This window comes from Saimiri boliviensis, chromosome 10, assembly GCF_048565385.1.
Source record: "Saimiri boliviensis isolate mSaiBol1 chromosome 10, mSaiBol1.pri, whole genome shotgun sequence".
Taxonomy (NCBI): Eukaryota; Metazoa; Chordata; class Mammalia; order Primates; family Cebidae; genus Saimiri; species Saimiri boliviensis.
Window position 1 is genome coordinate 19,870,136 of NC_133458.1, and position 18,042 is coordinate 19,888,177.

General features: G+C 39.1%; 1 protein-coding gene across 6 annotated transcripts in view; it reads left to right on the forward strand.

Moving 5' to 3' along the window:
* Nucleotides 1-18,042, forward strand: part of DGKI (diacylglycerol kinase iota) — a 468,091-nt gene that overhangs the window by 142,267 nt on the left and 307,782 nt on the right. For all 6 annotated transcript variants that reach the window (XM_010340506.3, XM_039472800.2, XM_074379024.1 and 3 more), the window contains exon 2: nucleotides 14,903-15,011. In XM_010340506.3, coding sequence (XP_010338808.2) covers nucleotides 14,903-15,011 — 109 coding nt within the window. The remainder of the gene's footprint in view (nucleotides 1-14,902; nucleotides 15,012-18,042) is intronic.

An 18,042-nucleotide genomic window follows, 5' to 3' on the forward strand; every position in this document is an offset into this window, starting at 1 on the left:
CTTCTTTCTGGTCTCCGTATCTTCTGAAGAACCCAGCCATTAAGATTAAGAATGCCTTGCATGTGATTATTTTCCTCTAGATGCTTTCAAGATATGCTTTCTGACTTTTGACATTTTGACTATGTTTCTAGATATGAAGCTCTTTGAGTTTATCTTAAAGTTTGTTGAGCTTGTTGAATGTGTGGATTAATATTTTCCTTCCCCCTCAAGATTGGGAATTTCCTGTTATTTCTTTAAATATTCTTTTTGTCCCCTTTTTGTCTCTCTTTGTCTGCTGGAATATCCATTATGAATATGCTGCTATGCTTGATGGTCTGCCACAGGTCTCTAAGCATCTGCTGTTTTCTTCATTCCCTTTTTTTCCTGTCCTCAAACTGAACAATTTCAATTCACCTATCTTCAAGCCCACTGATTCCTTCAACTTACCAGCTTCAATCTGCTGTCAAACAACTATAATGAATTTTCACTTCAGTTGTGGTGTTTTTAATTTCAGAATTTCTATTTGGTTCCTTTTTAATATTTTCTGTCTCTGTATTGATGCGCTCTGTTTAATAAGACATTTCTCTCATAGTATCCTTTAGTTCCTTAGATAGGGTTTAATTGTTTGAAGAATTTTAATATGGGTGATGTTATTTATTTATTTAGAGACAGCCTTACTCTGTCACCCAGGCTGGAGTGCAGTGGCGCAATCAGGCTTACTACAGCCTCCGCCTCCTGGATTCAGGTGATTGTCCTGCCTCAGCCTCCCGAGTAGCTGGGACTACAAGTATAAAACACCACACCTGGCTGATTTTTGTATTGTTAGTAGAGATGGGTTTCAACATGTTGGCCAGGCTGGTTACAAACTCCTGACCTTAAGTAATCTGCTTACCTTAGCCTCCCAAAGTGCTGGGGTTACAGATGTGAGTCACTGTGCCTGGGCAGCCACCACACTTGACCTGCAATTTTTAAAAAAATTGTCTGATTTTCTCCAAAAAAACTTTTATTTACTGCCTCATTTCCTGTGTATGGATGATCCTTTCTTCTTTCTTTGCACATCTCATAAAATTTTGTTTAAAACAGGATCTTTTAAATAATATAATGTGACAACCCTGGAAGTCAGATCTTCTCTCACTCCTCTCCAGTGTTTGTTTAGGTTGCTGTTTTTTAATATTGTCCTTTGCTGCTTGTTTGTTGACTAATTCTGTAAAGTCTATTTTCTGTGTTGTGTCTGGCTACTGAAGTTTCTGGTTATCTTAATGGTCATCTAATGATCTAATTATTGGACAGATAATTCCTTAAATACCCGAGTTCAGTAAGTGTCCCCAACTTTATCAGGTGACTCTGTATGAATAGTGGGGCATGTTTTCAACACTCAGGCATGTGTAAAATGGTTGACAACTTTGCATTGGCCTTCACTTCCCGTTTGTGCAATGCCTCTCTATTAGCCGGAAGTGAGACATTAGGGCCTTCTTAGGTTTTTCCTGAGCATGTATACAGTCTTATACATGGTTTGGACTTGTGTCCCCACCCAAATCTCATGTCACATTGGAGGAGGGAACTGGTGGAAAGTGATTGGATCGTTTGGGTGAATTTCCCCCTTGCTGTTCTTATGATGGTGAGTGAGTTCTCATGAGACCTGATGATTTAAGAGTGTGTAGCACTTCCCCCTTCTCTCTCTTTCCTGCCGCTATGTGAAGAAATTGCTTATTTTCCTTTTCATGGTGATTTCTGGAGGCCTCCCAGTCATATTAAACCTGCAGAACTGTGGGTCAATTAAATCTCTCTCTCTCGTTAAATAAATTACCTAGTCTCAGGTAGTTCTCTATAGCAGTGTGAAAACAAGACAGTCTTCCACTTGTGCATGGTCTTCTGCATTTTTAGGAATATGTTGAAGCTTTCTCAGACAACATATGTGTACAGCTTAACTCCAGCTTTTCCTTTTAAGATTTTTATGCAGTTTCTTATTAGCCCCAGTTTTTATCATCACCTTAGGCGACCATGGTATTAAAAATTCATGACTGTTTGTTTTCAGCAAATGCCACTAGGGAAAGTGCTGAGTGGAGTCTGAGCCAGGTCAAATAAAAACAAGCCCTAGAAGGGGGCTTTTTGGCTATTTTATGTCTTTTTTATTTCCATAGGGGTTTTCAGAGAATGTTAAACATGTCAAATTATGACAGTTGTCTGAGAATAGTATTTTGGAAAAGCTCCAAATGTATGTTGCCCTCTCTAAAGGCTGCTAGGCTGCTGGTTTTTACTGGGATCAAGGAGCTCTTGGTTTTCGGTGCTACTATGGAGCTGGGAGACAAGGATGGGGATAGGGACACTTAAAATGCCACAAAAATCACTGTTCTTATTGAGGTTCAGTTATTTTTCATGACCAAATGCTTCCCAGATTGTTGCAGGATTTCTTGAAAAATAATCTCAAGCGTTCTGAGGAAAAGAATTTTGGCCATTCTTGCCATTGTTTTTACTACTTTTGTGGAGGAGCAGCTTTCAAGGGGTGTGACTCTGCTATTCCTGCTAGAGGCACAGAAACAGGAGGGAGGTGCTGAGTAAGTAGAAGTATTGCTTGACGTGTTTTTTACTTCTTTTGATAAGTAGATGTTAATTTTGATGTAGTTGAATTCATGAATTTCTTCTTTTAAGGTTAGAAGTTTCTGCATCCTATCTTAAAAAAAAATCATTGCTAACTCATAAGGTCATTAAATTACTTTTTTAAAACATTTTCTTTTAGAAACTTTATAGTTTTAACTTTTAGGTTTCTATCTGTGATCAATCTTGATTTATTATCTGTATATAATATGAGATGGGGTCAATATTATTTTTTTCCCATATAAATAACATTTTTTTTTTCTAGCATCTTTTCTTGAGAAGACCTTCTTCTCTGCATTGGATTGTTTCAATACCTCTGTTGAAGCTGTACATTTGGGGGTCATTTTTGAATCTCTGTTCTTTTCAATTGATCAAATATCACTTCTTTCTTTAATAGCACATGTTCCGGATTTCTATGGCTTTATAATAGATCTTAAAATTGGGTAGTAAAAGCCTCCCTCCAACTTTTTCTTTTTTATCAAGGTTATCTATTTCATGTCTTTTTTTTACTTCCATATACATTTTAAAATCAGCTGGATTTTGATAGAGATTTTGTTGATTCTAAGTATCAGCTTGGGAAGATTTGATATCTTAATAATACTGATCTTTCAATACACAAACATGGTATCTTTATTTACATCTTTAATTTTTGTCAGTTATGTTTTATAGTTTTCAGTGTAATGTCTTACAAATATTGTATCTGTCCTTTAATAATTCATGTTTTTCAGTGCTATTGTTAACAGTATTTTTAAATTTATAGTTGCATATATACAGAAATACAATTGCATTTTATATGTGGCATCTGTATACTATGACTGCAAACTTACTCATTCTGTAGAATGAGTTAACTTTTGTAGATGAAATTTTATATAATCATGACTTTTGCAAATAAAGATAATTTTACTTTTTCCTTCCCAATATGTATATCTTTATTATTATTATTTTAACTTTATTTTCCTTCTTTTTTTACACTGGCTAGAACTTCCATTACAATGTTGAATAGAAGTGGTGAGGGCAGACTCTCAGATTCGTTTCACTGTTAGGGAGATGACACTCACTTGCATAACATTATGTATGGTGTTACTTACAGATTTTTCATATATATTCTTTATCAGACTGAGGACATTTTTTTCCTCCTTTTTTTTTTTTTTTTTTTTTTTTTTTTGCAAGTAGGCCTGCAGGATACATACGAAGTATTAAAGTCTAGTTAATGATGAGGTAGCTGCTAGTGAGGCAGGGGAAATTTAAGAACAAGTATATCTGCAGGCCAAACTGGATGGGATGTACAAAGGCCATATAATGGGAATATAGACAAGCTGGGCTGTGATGAAGAAACATGATTTCTCTTTGTGGCTCTGCCACCAACTTCCTATTACACCTTAAATAAAGCACTTTATTTATTTATTTATTTATTTATTTGAGACAGAGTTTCACTCTTGTCATCCAGGCTGGAGTGCCATGGCATGATCTCGGTTCACTATATTTGCCTCCCAGGTTCAAGCAATTCTCCTGCCTCAGGCTCCCTAGTACCAGGGATTATAGGTTTCTGCCACCATGCCTGGCTAATATTTATATTTTTAGTAGAGATGGGATTTTGCCATATTGGCCAGGCTGGTCTTGAACTCCTGACCTCAGGTGATCCTCCCACCTTGGCCTCCCAAAGTGCTGGGATTACAGGCAAAAGCCACTGTACCCTGCCATGACACTTCAGTTTTTTACCTAGCACTAAAAAATAGCTGAGAGTCGCATTGATTTCAGAAATAATTCAGTAGGGTTACAAATGTGATTTAAAAATTTGAAAAATAAGAAATGTAAGAAGAGATTGATAAGGCTAGACTTCCTTTATCGGCTGTAAAAAAAAAAAAAGGCTGAGATTTAAAGTTTTTAATATTGTTTCTATTTCACTGCACCAAGACAACCATTCATCTGCTCTTCTGTCTCTGGGTACCTTTATATCCTTTTTCTCTAAAACCACATGCTTTTGGTTTCTTTAGCTATATTGCAAGTCTTGACATCAGGTAATGCTGTGTTCCCTATCTCTACTTGTAAATCATTCGTTTACTAAAGTATCTTCATCTGAATCATCTGGGATGAATTCTGTTTCCTGCCAGGATCCTCACCTCACTGATACAGACTGGCAGTGTATCTCCCAAGCACATAGATGTGCTCTGTGGTCTCTGTCAGCTTAATGACTGTGCCTAGGGATGACATCAAAATAGGTAGGTAGTTCTCTGCCTGTCACTGCAGACCTCCCATTATATCTATGACAGTCTGAATTATAGCTTAGGAAAATAATTTTAACTACTTTGAATGTCATTTGACTCCATTCTTTAGGGTCATGTGGGATTTTTTCATTTTTATGAGTTCCTTATGAGGGACAGTTGCCTTCAGTTGACAACCTTGTGTGGGGCAGTTTTGCAAGATTGTGATTGTGATAGTATAGGCATCCAGGTGAAAATGAAGGGGGAAGGGACCAAGTGTGGCTAGCACTGAAATGGGGAGAGGGATGCTAGTGATATACTTTTATTGTTTTCAATTTTACTGGGAACAGCCCTATGGAAATTTAAATCCTTTCCCCTAATATTTCTGTGAAGTCCCAAAAGGCTTATGTTCTTAAGGTTATTTCTGTTCCCAAGCTAATGCTTTTCCTAAATTTGTTCAATTCTGGATTATCTTTTTATCTCAGTAGGCAAAGTCTATTCTGTATTCATTGACCTGGATATAAAATTCAGCCCCTTCTCCAATTTCCATATTCATTAAACCTCACTGCTTTTAAGGTAAGAAGTAGACTTCCCTGAAGATTTAAGTGCAGTTGGGAAATATGGAAGAGACAAAGGAGGCATTTCCATTACAGCGTGCAACAACTTCCAGTTGAGCATTAAACTGTGTTCTTAAAATCTTCTTTATTCACCCTATAGCAGAGTATTCACATGAATGTTTATTCCCCTTCCCAATCCTAAATTCATATGTTAAAATCCTAACCCCAAAGGTGATGGTATTAGGAAGTGAGGCCTTTTGAGAGGTGAATAGGTCATGAGGGTGGAGTCTGCATGAAGGGATTAGTGCCCCTTTAATAGAGACCTATGCAAGCCTGTTTTCCTCTTCCTCCACGTGAAGATCCAGTGAAATGACACCTTATATGACCAGGAAGTAGGCCCTCACCGGACATTGAATCTGCTGGCACCTTGATCTTGGGCTCTTCAACCCCCAGAACTGTGAGAAATAAATGTCTGTTGTTTATAAGCCAGTCCATGGTGTTTTGGGACAGCAGCTCAAACAGACTAAGACAGCATTTGACTGCACAGCATTTACTCCATTGCATTTCCTGGTCTTGTACCATCTTGTGAACCCTTCTCTTCTTTCCTATTCTGTGGCCCTTCTTTCTCCCTCCCTTTCAGAGGAAATGCAGAGTGCTGAATCCTTTGGAGCCAGACATCTGGGCCCCAGTCTTGATTTTATCACCGATTTGCTGTATTGCTTATCTAAATTACTTAAACTTTCTAATATCAATTGTCCCATCCATAAAATGGGCATAACAGAATGATCGATTCCATACTTGCTATGCATACTGGAGGTATGCTGTGGATGGCTGCCCACAGGGCTTCTGAGAACCGAGGTACTCAATTTTCCCAGCTGTTGGGAGTGTGAGCTGCTACCCTGAGTCCCTTCCCAGGTATTGTCTCTGGCACAAGAGAATCTCTGCCATGGTTATACTCTCCCCAGCGCTGCCTGTACTCAAAGACTGGCTGATGCAAAGTTTGAAAGTCTTGTTCTTTTATCTTAAATTGGGACAATCCTGAAGGGTAGTCCAGCTCCAGAACTTCTTGTGAGGCCAACTGAGGCTTCTGTTACAATGATATTACAGTCCAGCTTCCTACGTCACTAATCCTGCCTGCTTTCATCCCTGACAAGCATTTCAGTCAACCTCTTGAAAACTTTTGCCTTAGAGTCTGTTTCCAACCTAAAAGAAAGTGGGCAAAAGAATTTCCAATGCATACTAGGTACCCAATAAATTATTATTATTGCTTGGAAGGTGAGATAATTCATTTCAATATATTTTCCAGGGTATGGAGCTATAATATGAAGCTACACAAGGAATTCTAATTAATAGTTTGAACTATGAGTAGTGAGAATAAAATTATTCTAAATTTTGACAAGGGAAATGGTTATTGTTTGATTTTTTAAGAAGTTATTTTACTGGAGCATGTTTAGTTAGCCTCCCACAATAAAAGCAGAATCTTGTTATTTAGTAATTGACTCTCATCTGAGGTTCTTGGGTACTACAATTTTGTTGTTTCTATATATTTGATTATTAATAATAATACAAAACTGATAGAGGTGCTGATAGTTTATGTTTCTGGAAGGCTAGACATTAACCTGTGAAAAGCTGTTGTTTTATGATTTTACAGACTAAAAGAGAAGTTAATGCCACCGAGGTTAAGATATTATTAATCCATAGAGTATAAACTACTCTTACATCTAATTTAGCAGTCTTTTTAGGCATTTCTTTCCTTTTTTAAATCTCAATTTCTTATTTATATTTTTGAATTTGCATTTGTCTTCTCTGCTTGTTACTTTGCTAATGAGTTAAATAAAACTCAGCCAGATGCTCTCACTACTATATGTATGAGAATGATGCTTTTCATGGGAATGTGTTTCTGCTTAAGTATTGTTAGTTTATAAATGGTGGCATTGTCATGGGAAGGCACCCAAGGTTTCATGGGGGCCACTGGAAAAGGGAAGTCAGCATTTTGAAGTTTGCCAAACCCTATCATGCTAAATTCAAACTTTGGAAGTGGTTTTGAAGTATGTGCATTTGCTAGGGTTGCCATAACAAAGTACCACACATTGATTGGTTTAAACAACGAAAATTTGTTGTCTCATCTCACAGTTCTGAAGGCTGCAAGTCTATGATTAAACTGTCGGCCGGGTTGGTTCTCTTTGAGGACTGTGAGGGAGAATCTGTTCCAGGCCTCTCCCCGAGCTGCTGGTGGCTGCTGGCCATCTTCGGTGTTCCTTGGCTTAGAGAACCATCACCCCATCTCTGCCTTCATCTTCACGTGGCTTTCTCCCTATGTGTGTTTCTGAGTTTGAATCTCCCTTTTCTATAAATACACAGTCATGTTGGGTTAGGGGCCTGTCCCAGTGACCTCATCTTAACTTGACTGCCTCTGTAAAGACCCTGTCTTAAAATACAGTTACATTCTGAGCTACTAGCAGTTGGGACTTCAACATAGGAACTTTGGGGGAACACAGTTCAACTCATAACAACAGTATGATTACATTTTCTCCATTCTCAAGGATTACTTTTGCCCTCAAAGGATACCATAAGGAGAAGAATGTCGTTAACTCTGGAGAAAGTCTCAGTTAAGTCATCTTACCATGTTTTACAATGAGATTTGTTGCCACATCCCATGCCAAGCCCCTACTGGTACTGCTTTGTGGACGTGGTTAGGAAAGATGATACTTGGGAAGTAAATCCTGACTGAGAGATGAGTTCACAAGTTCTCGGGGGCATTTAGCTGCCAGGCCATTTTTACACTTAAGCAAAAAAAAAAAAAAAAAAAAAAAAAAAAGAAGAAGTATTTTAGGCATTGCATTTATTTACATAAATATAATAAATACTTCCAATGGCATTTGGACTGCACATTTGCATGTGTTTCATACGTTGGTAAATCTCTCTGAGGAAAGTGTGTAGTGCTTTCTGATTTTGTATTAGGAAGATGGGTGAGTCAGGGAAGAAGAATGATTCCTTTGGCAACCATGGAATTATTTACTGACTAGAAGGGGAAATCTTCTGTTTGAATAACCCCTTTGAACTGCCTGACACGTGGTGGAAGCTTGTCAAATGTTTGTTGAATGAACGGAAGTGTCCAGGGAACTTAGACTATTTGAGAGCAATCAAAAAACACATATTTATTCAGAGATTTACCATGTACCTAGCTTTGGCTGGTGCTGTGGGAGCCCGCTGATGTGTGTACGAACAGTAATAGCAACTATCGATCTTGCTTACTCTGTGCCAAGCATCCTGCACACATTTTTTCCACTATTCTCTGAGTTAGGCACGATTTTTGTTTTACATATAAGGAAACTGAGGCTAAAAGACCTCAAGCTACTTGACTACATCACCATTAATTGATAAGGTGAGGTGGGTGCTTACCTTCTGCACTCCAGTGCTTACTAAACATGTCCTCTTGCTGGTAGAAGTTTACATTCTTGTTCTAGATGTAGGAAATGTATAATTGCAGCTGTTAGAAAAGTAGTACAGAAGAGGTTAATTTTATAGTATGTCTGGTTTGCTATGTGTATGTGTACTGTCAGCATTTTATAAAAATGTGACGTTGTGAAATGGTTAAGTACATACCTTCTGAAGTTAGATGCCTGCATTCAAATCTTCCTCGGACCTCTTCTTACCTGTTTGTCTTTGGATGTGATGCTTACATGTTCTCCATAAACTCTGTGGAGAACATTTATTATACAAATGGGCAATTTATTATAAAATAGGGATCATAAATGTATCTATCTTATTATGGCAAGGGATACATAAAATATGTAAGGTGATTCAGTGCCTGGAAAAAAATGTATTTCCTATTCAACTGTAAGCTTCTCAAAGGTAGTGGTTCATGTCTGTTCTATTCATTCTTATATTCTACACCTTTAGAACGGTGCTTGGCATAACATAGACATTGGGTAAATAGATCGTTGGATGAATATGTTTCAATATGTAAATGCCTGGGCTTAGTCACGTTAACAGACATAATGAAGTAGTCAGATGTTTGCACATCTTTATGGAACAGTGATTCGTAGCCAGGATATGCGTTAGAAATACCTGGAGGGCTTTGAATGGACTGATTCTTAAGCCCCATGGTAGGCAAAGGTTGAGTACTGATGTTGGAGAATCACTGTGAAGGTAACAAATGTAGGATAATACTGGTACATTATGTTGAAGATTCAATACCAAAAGTGATTTTCTGAATGACTCAATGGGGTGAGTTCCTTAGGAAACGAAGCACAGCCTTTGGTTCAATAGTAACTTCACTCTTCAGCATTTCAATGTACATTAAAATAATAAAAAAATACTGTGAGTTCGTATATAATATGAAGTAGGATTTAGGCTCAAATAATTAATTACACATGGTTTGTTCCCTGACATAAATCACTGGTCAAGTTTGTGTGGGGCTTGGGACAATTTTTTTTTTTTTAATTGTGTGGACTATCCTTAGCGTCGTAGGCAGCTTATCTAGGTCAACCAAAAAGCATTGTGAACTGCTTCGAATATAAGCAAAGTTAGTGCCCGTATGGTATAAGGAAAAAGACAACGATACACAAAATGATTAAGAACTCTCTAGGGTCCTTTGCAGGGACATGGATGAAGCTGGAAACCGTCATTCTCAGCGAACTAACGCAGGAACAGAAAACCAAACATTGCATGTTCTCACTCATAAGTGGGAGTTGAACAATGAGAACACATGAACACAGGGAGGGAAACATCACACACTGGGGCCTGTGGGAGGGTGGGAGGCTAGGGGAGGGATATGATCAGGAGAAATACCTAATGTAGATGACAGGTTGATGGGTGGAGCAAACTACCGTGCACGTACATATCTATGTAACATACCTGCATGTTCGGCACATGTATCCCACAACTTAAAGGATATATGTATAAAAGGAACTGTCTTGGGGAATCAAACCAAGATACTGAGTAACTTCTCAGATAGCTGGTTTGTTTTCTAGAACAATAGGATAAGTTCACCAGTCTCTAATGTGTCAATCTTTAGGAGATGTTCTGGGTAAGAGACTTCCTGATTCTCTGGTGCTTTTCTACTCTGCAGGAAGAATCCTGATTCTATTCTCGCATGTAGCATCACCCAGAGAGGGATCTGGCAAGATGGGGACACATAGAAAATGGGAGCCACATAAACCTAGAATCAGACTGAAACTGGAACCAGAGGAAATTGAGAGAATTTTGCAAAATGGATACTTAGAAAAGGGTATCACTAGCTAAATAACCACTTATTCACATATTTTTCCATAAATGTAAGAAATTCTGTTTATGAAGCCTATGTGCTGTATGTTTCATTAAACACATTGTAAAAATATTAACACTATCATATTCCCTTTACAAATGTGGCAAAGGGATTTCATTTTAATGTTGACCACACAAAGCTATTTTGATGTTTCTCATGCTTCTTAACACTGGATTCTATCTTATCTACATTTATTTTTAAAGAGCTGCTTTGAAGGATTCCTGACTCTCTCAGGAAAGTATATCACTGAAATGTAAGGCCTGGGATATTATTGAAATCATCCTAATCAGGTTTCTCAACCCTTGATCTAATCAGCAAGGTGTTTTGCTTAGCTTCTTGGTCAAGTTCATTCATTAACTCAGAAAGCATTTATTGAATATAGACTGTGCCTACCCCAGGGCTAGAATGTAATAAGATTGGTAGATGGATTGAGCCTGTCCTTTAGGAGTTTATAGTCTTAGTGAATGAAGTGAAGAAAATAATACGATGCTATTTATTTTTTTTTATTTTTTTTTTTTTTTTTGAGACGGAGTTTCGCTCTTGTTACCCAGGCTGGAGTGCAATGGCGTGATCTCGGCTCACCGCAACCTCCACCTCCTGGGTTCAGGCAATTCTCCTGTCTCAGCTTCCTGAGTAGCTGGGATTACAGGCACGCGCCACCATGCCCAGCTAATTTTTTGTATTTTTAGTAGAGACGGGGTTTCACCATGTTGACCAGGTTGGTCTCGATCTCTCGACCTTGTGATCCACCCGCCTCGGCCTCCCAAAGTGCTGGGATTACAGGCTTGAGCCACCGCGCCCGGCATACGATGCTATTTAAAATGCTTGATGGCTTTTATATTTTAAATATGTTAGAGGTCTTTCAGGTAATTGATATTAACTGTGACATTATATTATTGAAACTGCTTTATAGGACATTTTCTTTTCATATTATTTCACAGTGAATATCACAGTTCTTTTCAAAGAAGGATTTGTGATTGTAGCCATCCCCTATGAAGCGTTATTGTGAAATTAATAGAAAGAATCATTGGCATTTCATGGTTTTGCTGACCATGGGCTTGAGAGGATTCTGAGCAGAAGGAAAGAATAAGTTGAAACCCCATTGATTTTTTTTTTTAATAGGAGCAAATTGCAGCATAACACTGCTGCCCCCTCTTCCCACTCCCAACCACACACCAAGTTCTTCCAGACTCTTAAATGTCATCTTCTACCACCAAGAAGAATTCAAATAGAAAAATTACTTTCACTAACTTACATTTGAAGTCTGAGCTATAATAAAACTATTTTCTTGTTTTGGAAGAAAATGTGTATACATGTATGAATTATTGGAGACGAGGATTTGCTCCCATTGTTATTTAAAAGAATGGAAAGTTCTAATCAGATGTTACTTCCTACACCCTGTTATACCTAAATATATTTTTTCCTATTTGTGTGTCCTTTTGTGAGGCCAATTACAGTTACAAACTGGCAGCCAGTTTGATGGTTTTTACTTATTTTTTCTCCTAATTAATGTTTATGTGTGTAGACTTAAAACCAGCCTTAAATTTGTATCCACAAAGAGAAATAAATGATTGACAAAAAGGCCTTATTTGTTTCTATTCTTAGGTTGGGAAAGAGTGTGATTTGACTGTAATTTCATTCAAGGTTAAATGCTTGTATGTCTCTTATTGTGTAGCCACATTGTCTTTCATAGACACATGTGGCTTGGAGCCTTGAATTCTAATTTGATTAATTAAGCAATTGGCTCCTCCTGTTAGTCCTAATTAGGAAGAGTAGCCAGGTTTCGGTGGGCAGAGTCTACCAGTTCTGATGAGTTAAACTCATTTGTCCTGTGGTTTCTACTGGTGCCTGACAGTATAATTTTATTTCTTTTCTTAAAAAAAATTTTTTTTAATCAAAACTATCTGGGACAGTTAATTAAAAAATGAAAGATTTGTGTTTTTCTCATTAAAAACCAAGATTTAGGAATTCTTCAGCAATTCTAAGAGTTTGCACTTGGGTATGGTTTGGTACTTTTTATAAGAACACTTAATTTAGGTTGTGTTGACTGTTAAGGAATCAAATGTAGAACCTGTATGTTCCAACTCTGCAGAGATCTGATTTTCTTATGAAACTGTAGCTCAGAGTCACCCTACAGATCCCTTGAAAGCTGGAGAAAATCCTAATACTAAAGAAAGTTCCTTCAATATAGGTGGAGGAAAATTGTTTTGAAATGACAGATCACTGCATAAGATTTTTCCACTGTTACTTTCTTATTGCTCGATGATATGGAATATGCTTTGGGGTGAGGGGCCAAAATTGATGTTGCCAATTATTTGCTTGGGTGAAAGTGAGGAACAAGAATATTGAGTCATCATTAAAGGCCTTCATCTTCATAATGACTCTTTCGGGGGTTATATAAAGCAAGTACATTGTCTGCTACCCAGTGGGAGCTTTTGAAAGTAGGCTACCAACAAGCTCGATGTGATTGCTTCCAACTGCTGAAGACCTACCCACTATTTCTGGGACTTCTTGTATAGGAATACAAGAGACTTAAAAAAACTCCCACTTGCTGAGCTTTCTGACATGATGGTAATTGATTAATGGTTGCACAATCCTAGACTGTTTACTGGCTTCTACTCAGCATTTCCTCAGGCTTGGAGGCTACTGTTCATCTTGCTCAACTTTACAGATTCTATTTTTAGAGGGAGTTTGCAGAGGTCACTGAGCAGGATGGAAAAATTACCTGCACTTTAGGTTTCAAGAAAGCTTTAAATTATGCTCCTATTCCTTCCCCTTTAGGCGGGGCCTGTTTCTTTTCCTTTGGCCACCCATTTGTGATGGGATTCACCACAGATCTGGCCATCGCTGCTTTCCTTTTCTCCGTTCCACTGTCTGGTTCCTTGTTCCTCTGTGTAGTCCAAGGGGTTGAGGAGTCTAAGGAGCTGGGCCTCTCTGGGGATCCAGTGTGTCTGCAGGCCTAGTCTTGCAGATGGTAGATTCTTACTGCAGTGTTCAGGTCATATGAGAGTAGCTGCAGAGAGCCAAATGGAGATAAAGTAAATAACGAAATTGCTGATGTTTTCTTTATAGCTCCCTTGATGGGCTTTGGAAAGTTGTGGTCCTAGCCGCCCAAATGTACATGCTCCCACAGAGCAAAGTTTAAGAAGTTTAGTGCACCACAGAGAACTTTGGGAGTGTGTGTTAATGCAGATTCAAGTGCCTCACCCTCCAACTGATTCAGGACTCAGAGATGCAGCATCACAAAACCCTCCTGATTCTACTTCAGGTACTTCTCAGACCACACTTAGATACTATTAGAGGAAAAGCCCCACTCCCTTTTAGGAAGCAACTTAGTTAAATCACAAATCAGCACTCATGTTTTAGCTCTAGACCGTTGTGAGGCATTTTTCATGAGGCTGTTCAGAAACTGAACTTCCACGATTCTTGATAATCCCACAGATCTCCCTAGGTGATCCCTTGCTTTTTCTTTCTTCTTGCTGTTCTTATTCTCACCCACTATGCTCTGACTGTTCCTCCCTTCCTTTTGCTCAGCAATGATCATATTTATGTTGCTAAAGTAGCCCCTTTTGTTTCATTTCTTTGCAGGCTCAGATCGGGGCTATCTCAACCTCTCCTGATTCATACCCTCCTTTCTGACCCGAATTCTGTTGTGTTCCATTCAACAAATCTAAAATCTCATTAGTGTTCAGGCTTTATCTTATTGTGGGTCTTGGTAAGACACTGGTTGTGCAATTTCTTGACAGATGCAAAGCAGTCTTTTCCCATTTAGAACCTCAAGTTTACGTAGTCCTCCACAGGGGTAAGGAGGATAGGGAAAGGTGGATATTCTTGAGAGAAGAGCAAAATAATAATGAACTTTCAGCTGTAACCACCATGGAGAGTGCTTCTCTGGTAAATGGAGGAATTTCAGTAGGAGACTCACAAACCCATTTTTCTTCCTTTTAGTCTCTGGCAATCTTAACGTTGTTCAAGTACGGTGGCTGCCCAAACCCTAGGTCTTTTTCCATAAACGAAGAGTCAAGACCTTTGTTCTTTCCCTCTCCTTTAATTTTTGGTTCTCAAGCAGTATTTCCCCCCAGTGGTCCCCTCAACCGCCCTGCCTTTTGGGACCCGCCACCCTCTATTGCCACCATGCACTTTAGAGAGGTATATTTCAATACACTGGTAAAGGTTTTCAGATTTGGAAGGCTAATTCAGGCATTGTTTCTGTCCCATGGGAAATTTCGAGCTCTGTATGAGATTCTGACTTTGGTTTTTCTTTGTTTTTGTTTTTGTTTTTGTTTTTCTTCTTGCTGCAGGAAAGCAATCTCCCGGGCAGGCCTCCAGCATCTGGCTCCTGCACATCCCCTCAACCTTCCTGTGGCAAATGGTCCAGCCAAGGAGCCCAGAGCGACTTTGGACTGGAGTGTAGGTGTCGGCTTTTTCATTTAAACATCACTTCAGTGCATGTTTTGTGTCTCTCATTCTCAGGATTTCTCTGGCTACAAGGAAGACTTGCTTAATAATGTTCAACATTGCCCACTGACGTATCCTCAGATACCTTAGCTGCAGCTCCATTTCCGAACTTCTATGAGTGTAGCTCCTTTATATGAAGTCAGATGTGTTCAAGACTAAGATGAAAGCTTCCCGAATCATTTGAAGCACTACTGCAGCTGTAAGATAAAAAACACCTCATGTGCACGCTTTATTGGTTTCTGCCAAGCTGACGATGAAGGGAGCTTACCCTTAGTGCAACATCATGCAAACTAAGTTTTGATTTCCTCAGCTAGAGCTGAGGTTTTCTGGATGTTTTTTTTTCCCCCAGAGGATTACAGGCACTTCATGTCATTCTACTGCTTTTCCTTCCTCCCGCCAACCAAAGGTAGATGGGTCTTGCATTAGTAGGTTGGGTATATGAACTGATGTGAACATTTTAACCATAACACACTTTCAAAAATTATTAACTTGACTTGAAGATTACACTCTGAAATTCCTTAGTCGATTAAATACATTTATTGAGAGTCTTCAGTGAGTCAAGTTCTTAGCTGAGGAACTGTTTCTAACTGGAGACCCAGAGGTTTTGTCCCTTCCTGAAGCAATGTGAGGAAAAGGTATCAAGGGAGAGAAGGGCTTCCCTGAAGTTCTGCCAGCCTTCCCTGATGATGAACCTTGCTTAGCACTTTTCATTGAGTTTGAATAGAGGGGGATAATCCATGTTCTTTTTCTCTACATGAAAGAGAAAGGTGGGGTGGTGGAAAGGAAACCTGTACCATGATCTGATATCCTCTGTATTATAACATTTCTTCCTCTCCTCTCTTATTAACATCCTACATTTTGGATGCACGCCAGTGTAAATGCTGCCCACATTTATGAAGTGCCTGGCAAAAGACTGGATGTACCTGAACTATAGCTTCTTCCCTGGTAGAGATATTGTTATACTGAGAGTGTTCAGATGCTGCCTGACCCTGTTGAATTGGGGTATAGAAAGAATATTCCTTTCCTGGAGTTTACTCCTTTATTCTGGGATAGTTATTTAAGAAACTCTTAACCTATAAGAGAGTATATTTGTACCAGTGTTTGCATAATTAAACATAATTAGGCCGGGTGCGGTGGCTCAAGCCTGTAATCCCAGCACTTTGGGAGGCCGAGGCGGGTGGATCACGAGGTCGAGAGATCGAGACCATCCTGGTCAACATGGTGAAACCCCGTCTCTACTAAAAATACAAAAAATTAGCAGGGCATGGTGGCACGTGCCTGTAATCCCAGCTACTCAGGAGGCTGAGGCAGGAGAATTGCCTGAACCGAGGAGGCAGAGGTTGCGGTGAGCCGAGATCGCGCCATTGCACTCCAGCCTGGGTAACAAGAGTGAAACTCCGTCTCAAAAAAAAAAAAAAAAAAAGAAAAAAAAGAAACATAATTAAATGCATAAACATAAATAAAATCTAAGAGGGCTATGCATGGAGCAATGATGAGAGTGTGTTATACATCAAAGAACAGAAGAGTTAGTTTAATATTCATGACGTTCCAAACCATCCTGTAGTCTACAGCAGCAGGGCCTTCTTTGAGGTGAGAGATTCTAATGAGGGGTAGTTTAATCAAGTTTAAATTGATTAAGTGTCTTGCCTGAGCCAGAGCTTGGCTGCAAGGTATTATTTTCTGATTCCTGTAGAGAGGTACATACTTTAATATTTCATCAAAATGGTATTTTTGGCCAGTGGTGGGAGGCTGCAGTACAGGATGAGGGAAGAACAAATAGGAACTGAGACTGGTTTTTGCATAGTGATCTTTTATCCCTCCCTCCCTCTTCTTCCCTCTTCTTTGAGTGTGGATACCCCATCTTGGTGGTCTGTTGAAACTATGACAAGGCGTGAAACACTTAAGTAACATTTAACAATGGAGGGAAAACCGAAAGCCTATCCTGAAGACAGTCCATCTGAGGGCTTAGAGATCTGATGTATAAGGTGTTATGAGATGTTACTCTGGAAAAAACCCAATATATTTGTGAGTTTACTTCGGTGTTAGCAAACAGAAACCAAACCGTGACCAACACGTTACACTCATTTATTACAATTATGTAAAGCATTTGTTTCAGAAGAGAGGAAAAAGCAGATTGTTAAAAATATTTCAGTGATTTTTTCTTTAGCTGAGACTTTAGGTTACTTGTATTACTTTAGTTTGCTCTTCTGTTCAAGGAGCCAACCAGGGATTTCTTTGTTCTGTTTAAAGTGCAAGAAGAGTCACCTCTCTGTGCCTTCCCTCTCCTCCTCATCTCCTACCATTAGTCCACTCTTCTGGACTCAATGATGGAACTGAGCAACCTTTACTTATTCAGCATTACTATTTATTGAGCAATGATTGGGGTTGGAGCCTCTTTGACTCTTTCAAATAAAAAGGAAGGTGGCAGGAGCTTATGAAAAGGTGGGGGCAACTCCAGTCTCTTGCCTTTGGTAAGGTAAAGGGCCCCAATAGGGCTGAGTTGTGCTTCTGAGGGTCTTGACCACAGTGGCAGACAGGGATCCAGCAGGGATGATGAGGGTTCTGTTATTTCCTTTCCCACCCCACTTGACTCTTGGGTTGAAATTCTCTCTGCTCCATAACCTTTGACTCAGGGGAATGAATGGGGGTCACCTTAAAGGCTTCTGCTACTGTAACTCTCTGGCTTATGTTACTCTATTCTTCTTCCTTCATCTGTAAGGAAACAGATTATAAAAAACTGTTCACAGTGTGTCTGAAGTTATAAAGTTAGTCAGAGTAAACCTGGAATTAGGATCTCAGTCCCAAAGGTTCTACTTACTGTGGAATCCCCAAAGGGCCATGTTCTGACACTAGCCTATGTGTCACAGTTATCTGAGGGGACACAATTATTTCCTAAATATACTTTGGCAAACGGCTTTGAGGAGAAGTCTATTTGTAGGGTGCCTGAGACATAGGTGAGCACTGATTTAGGGAGCCTAGACCT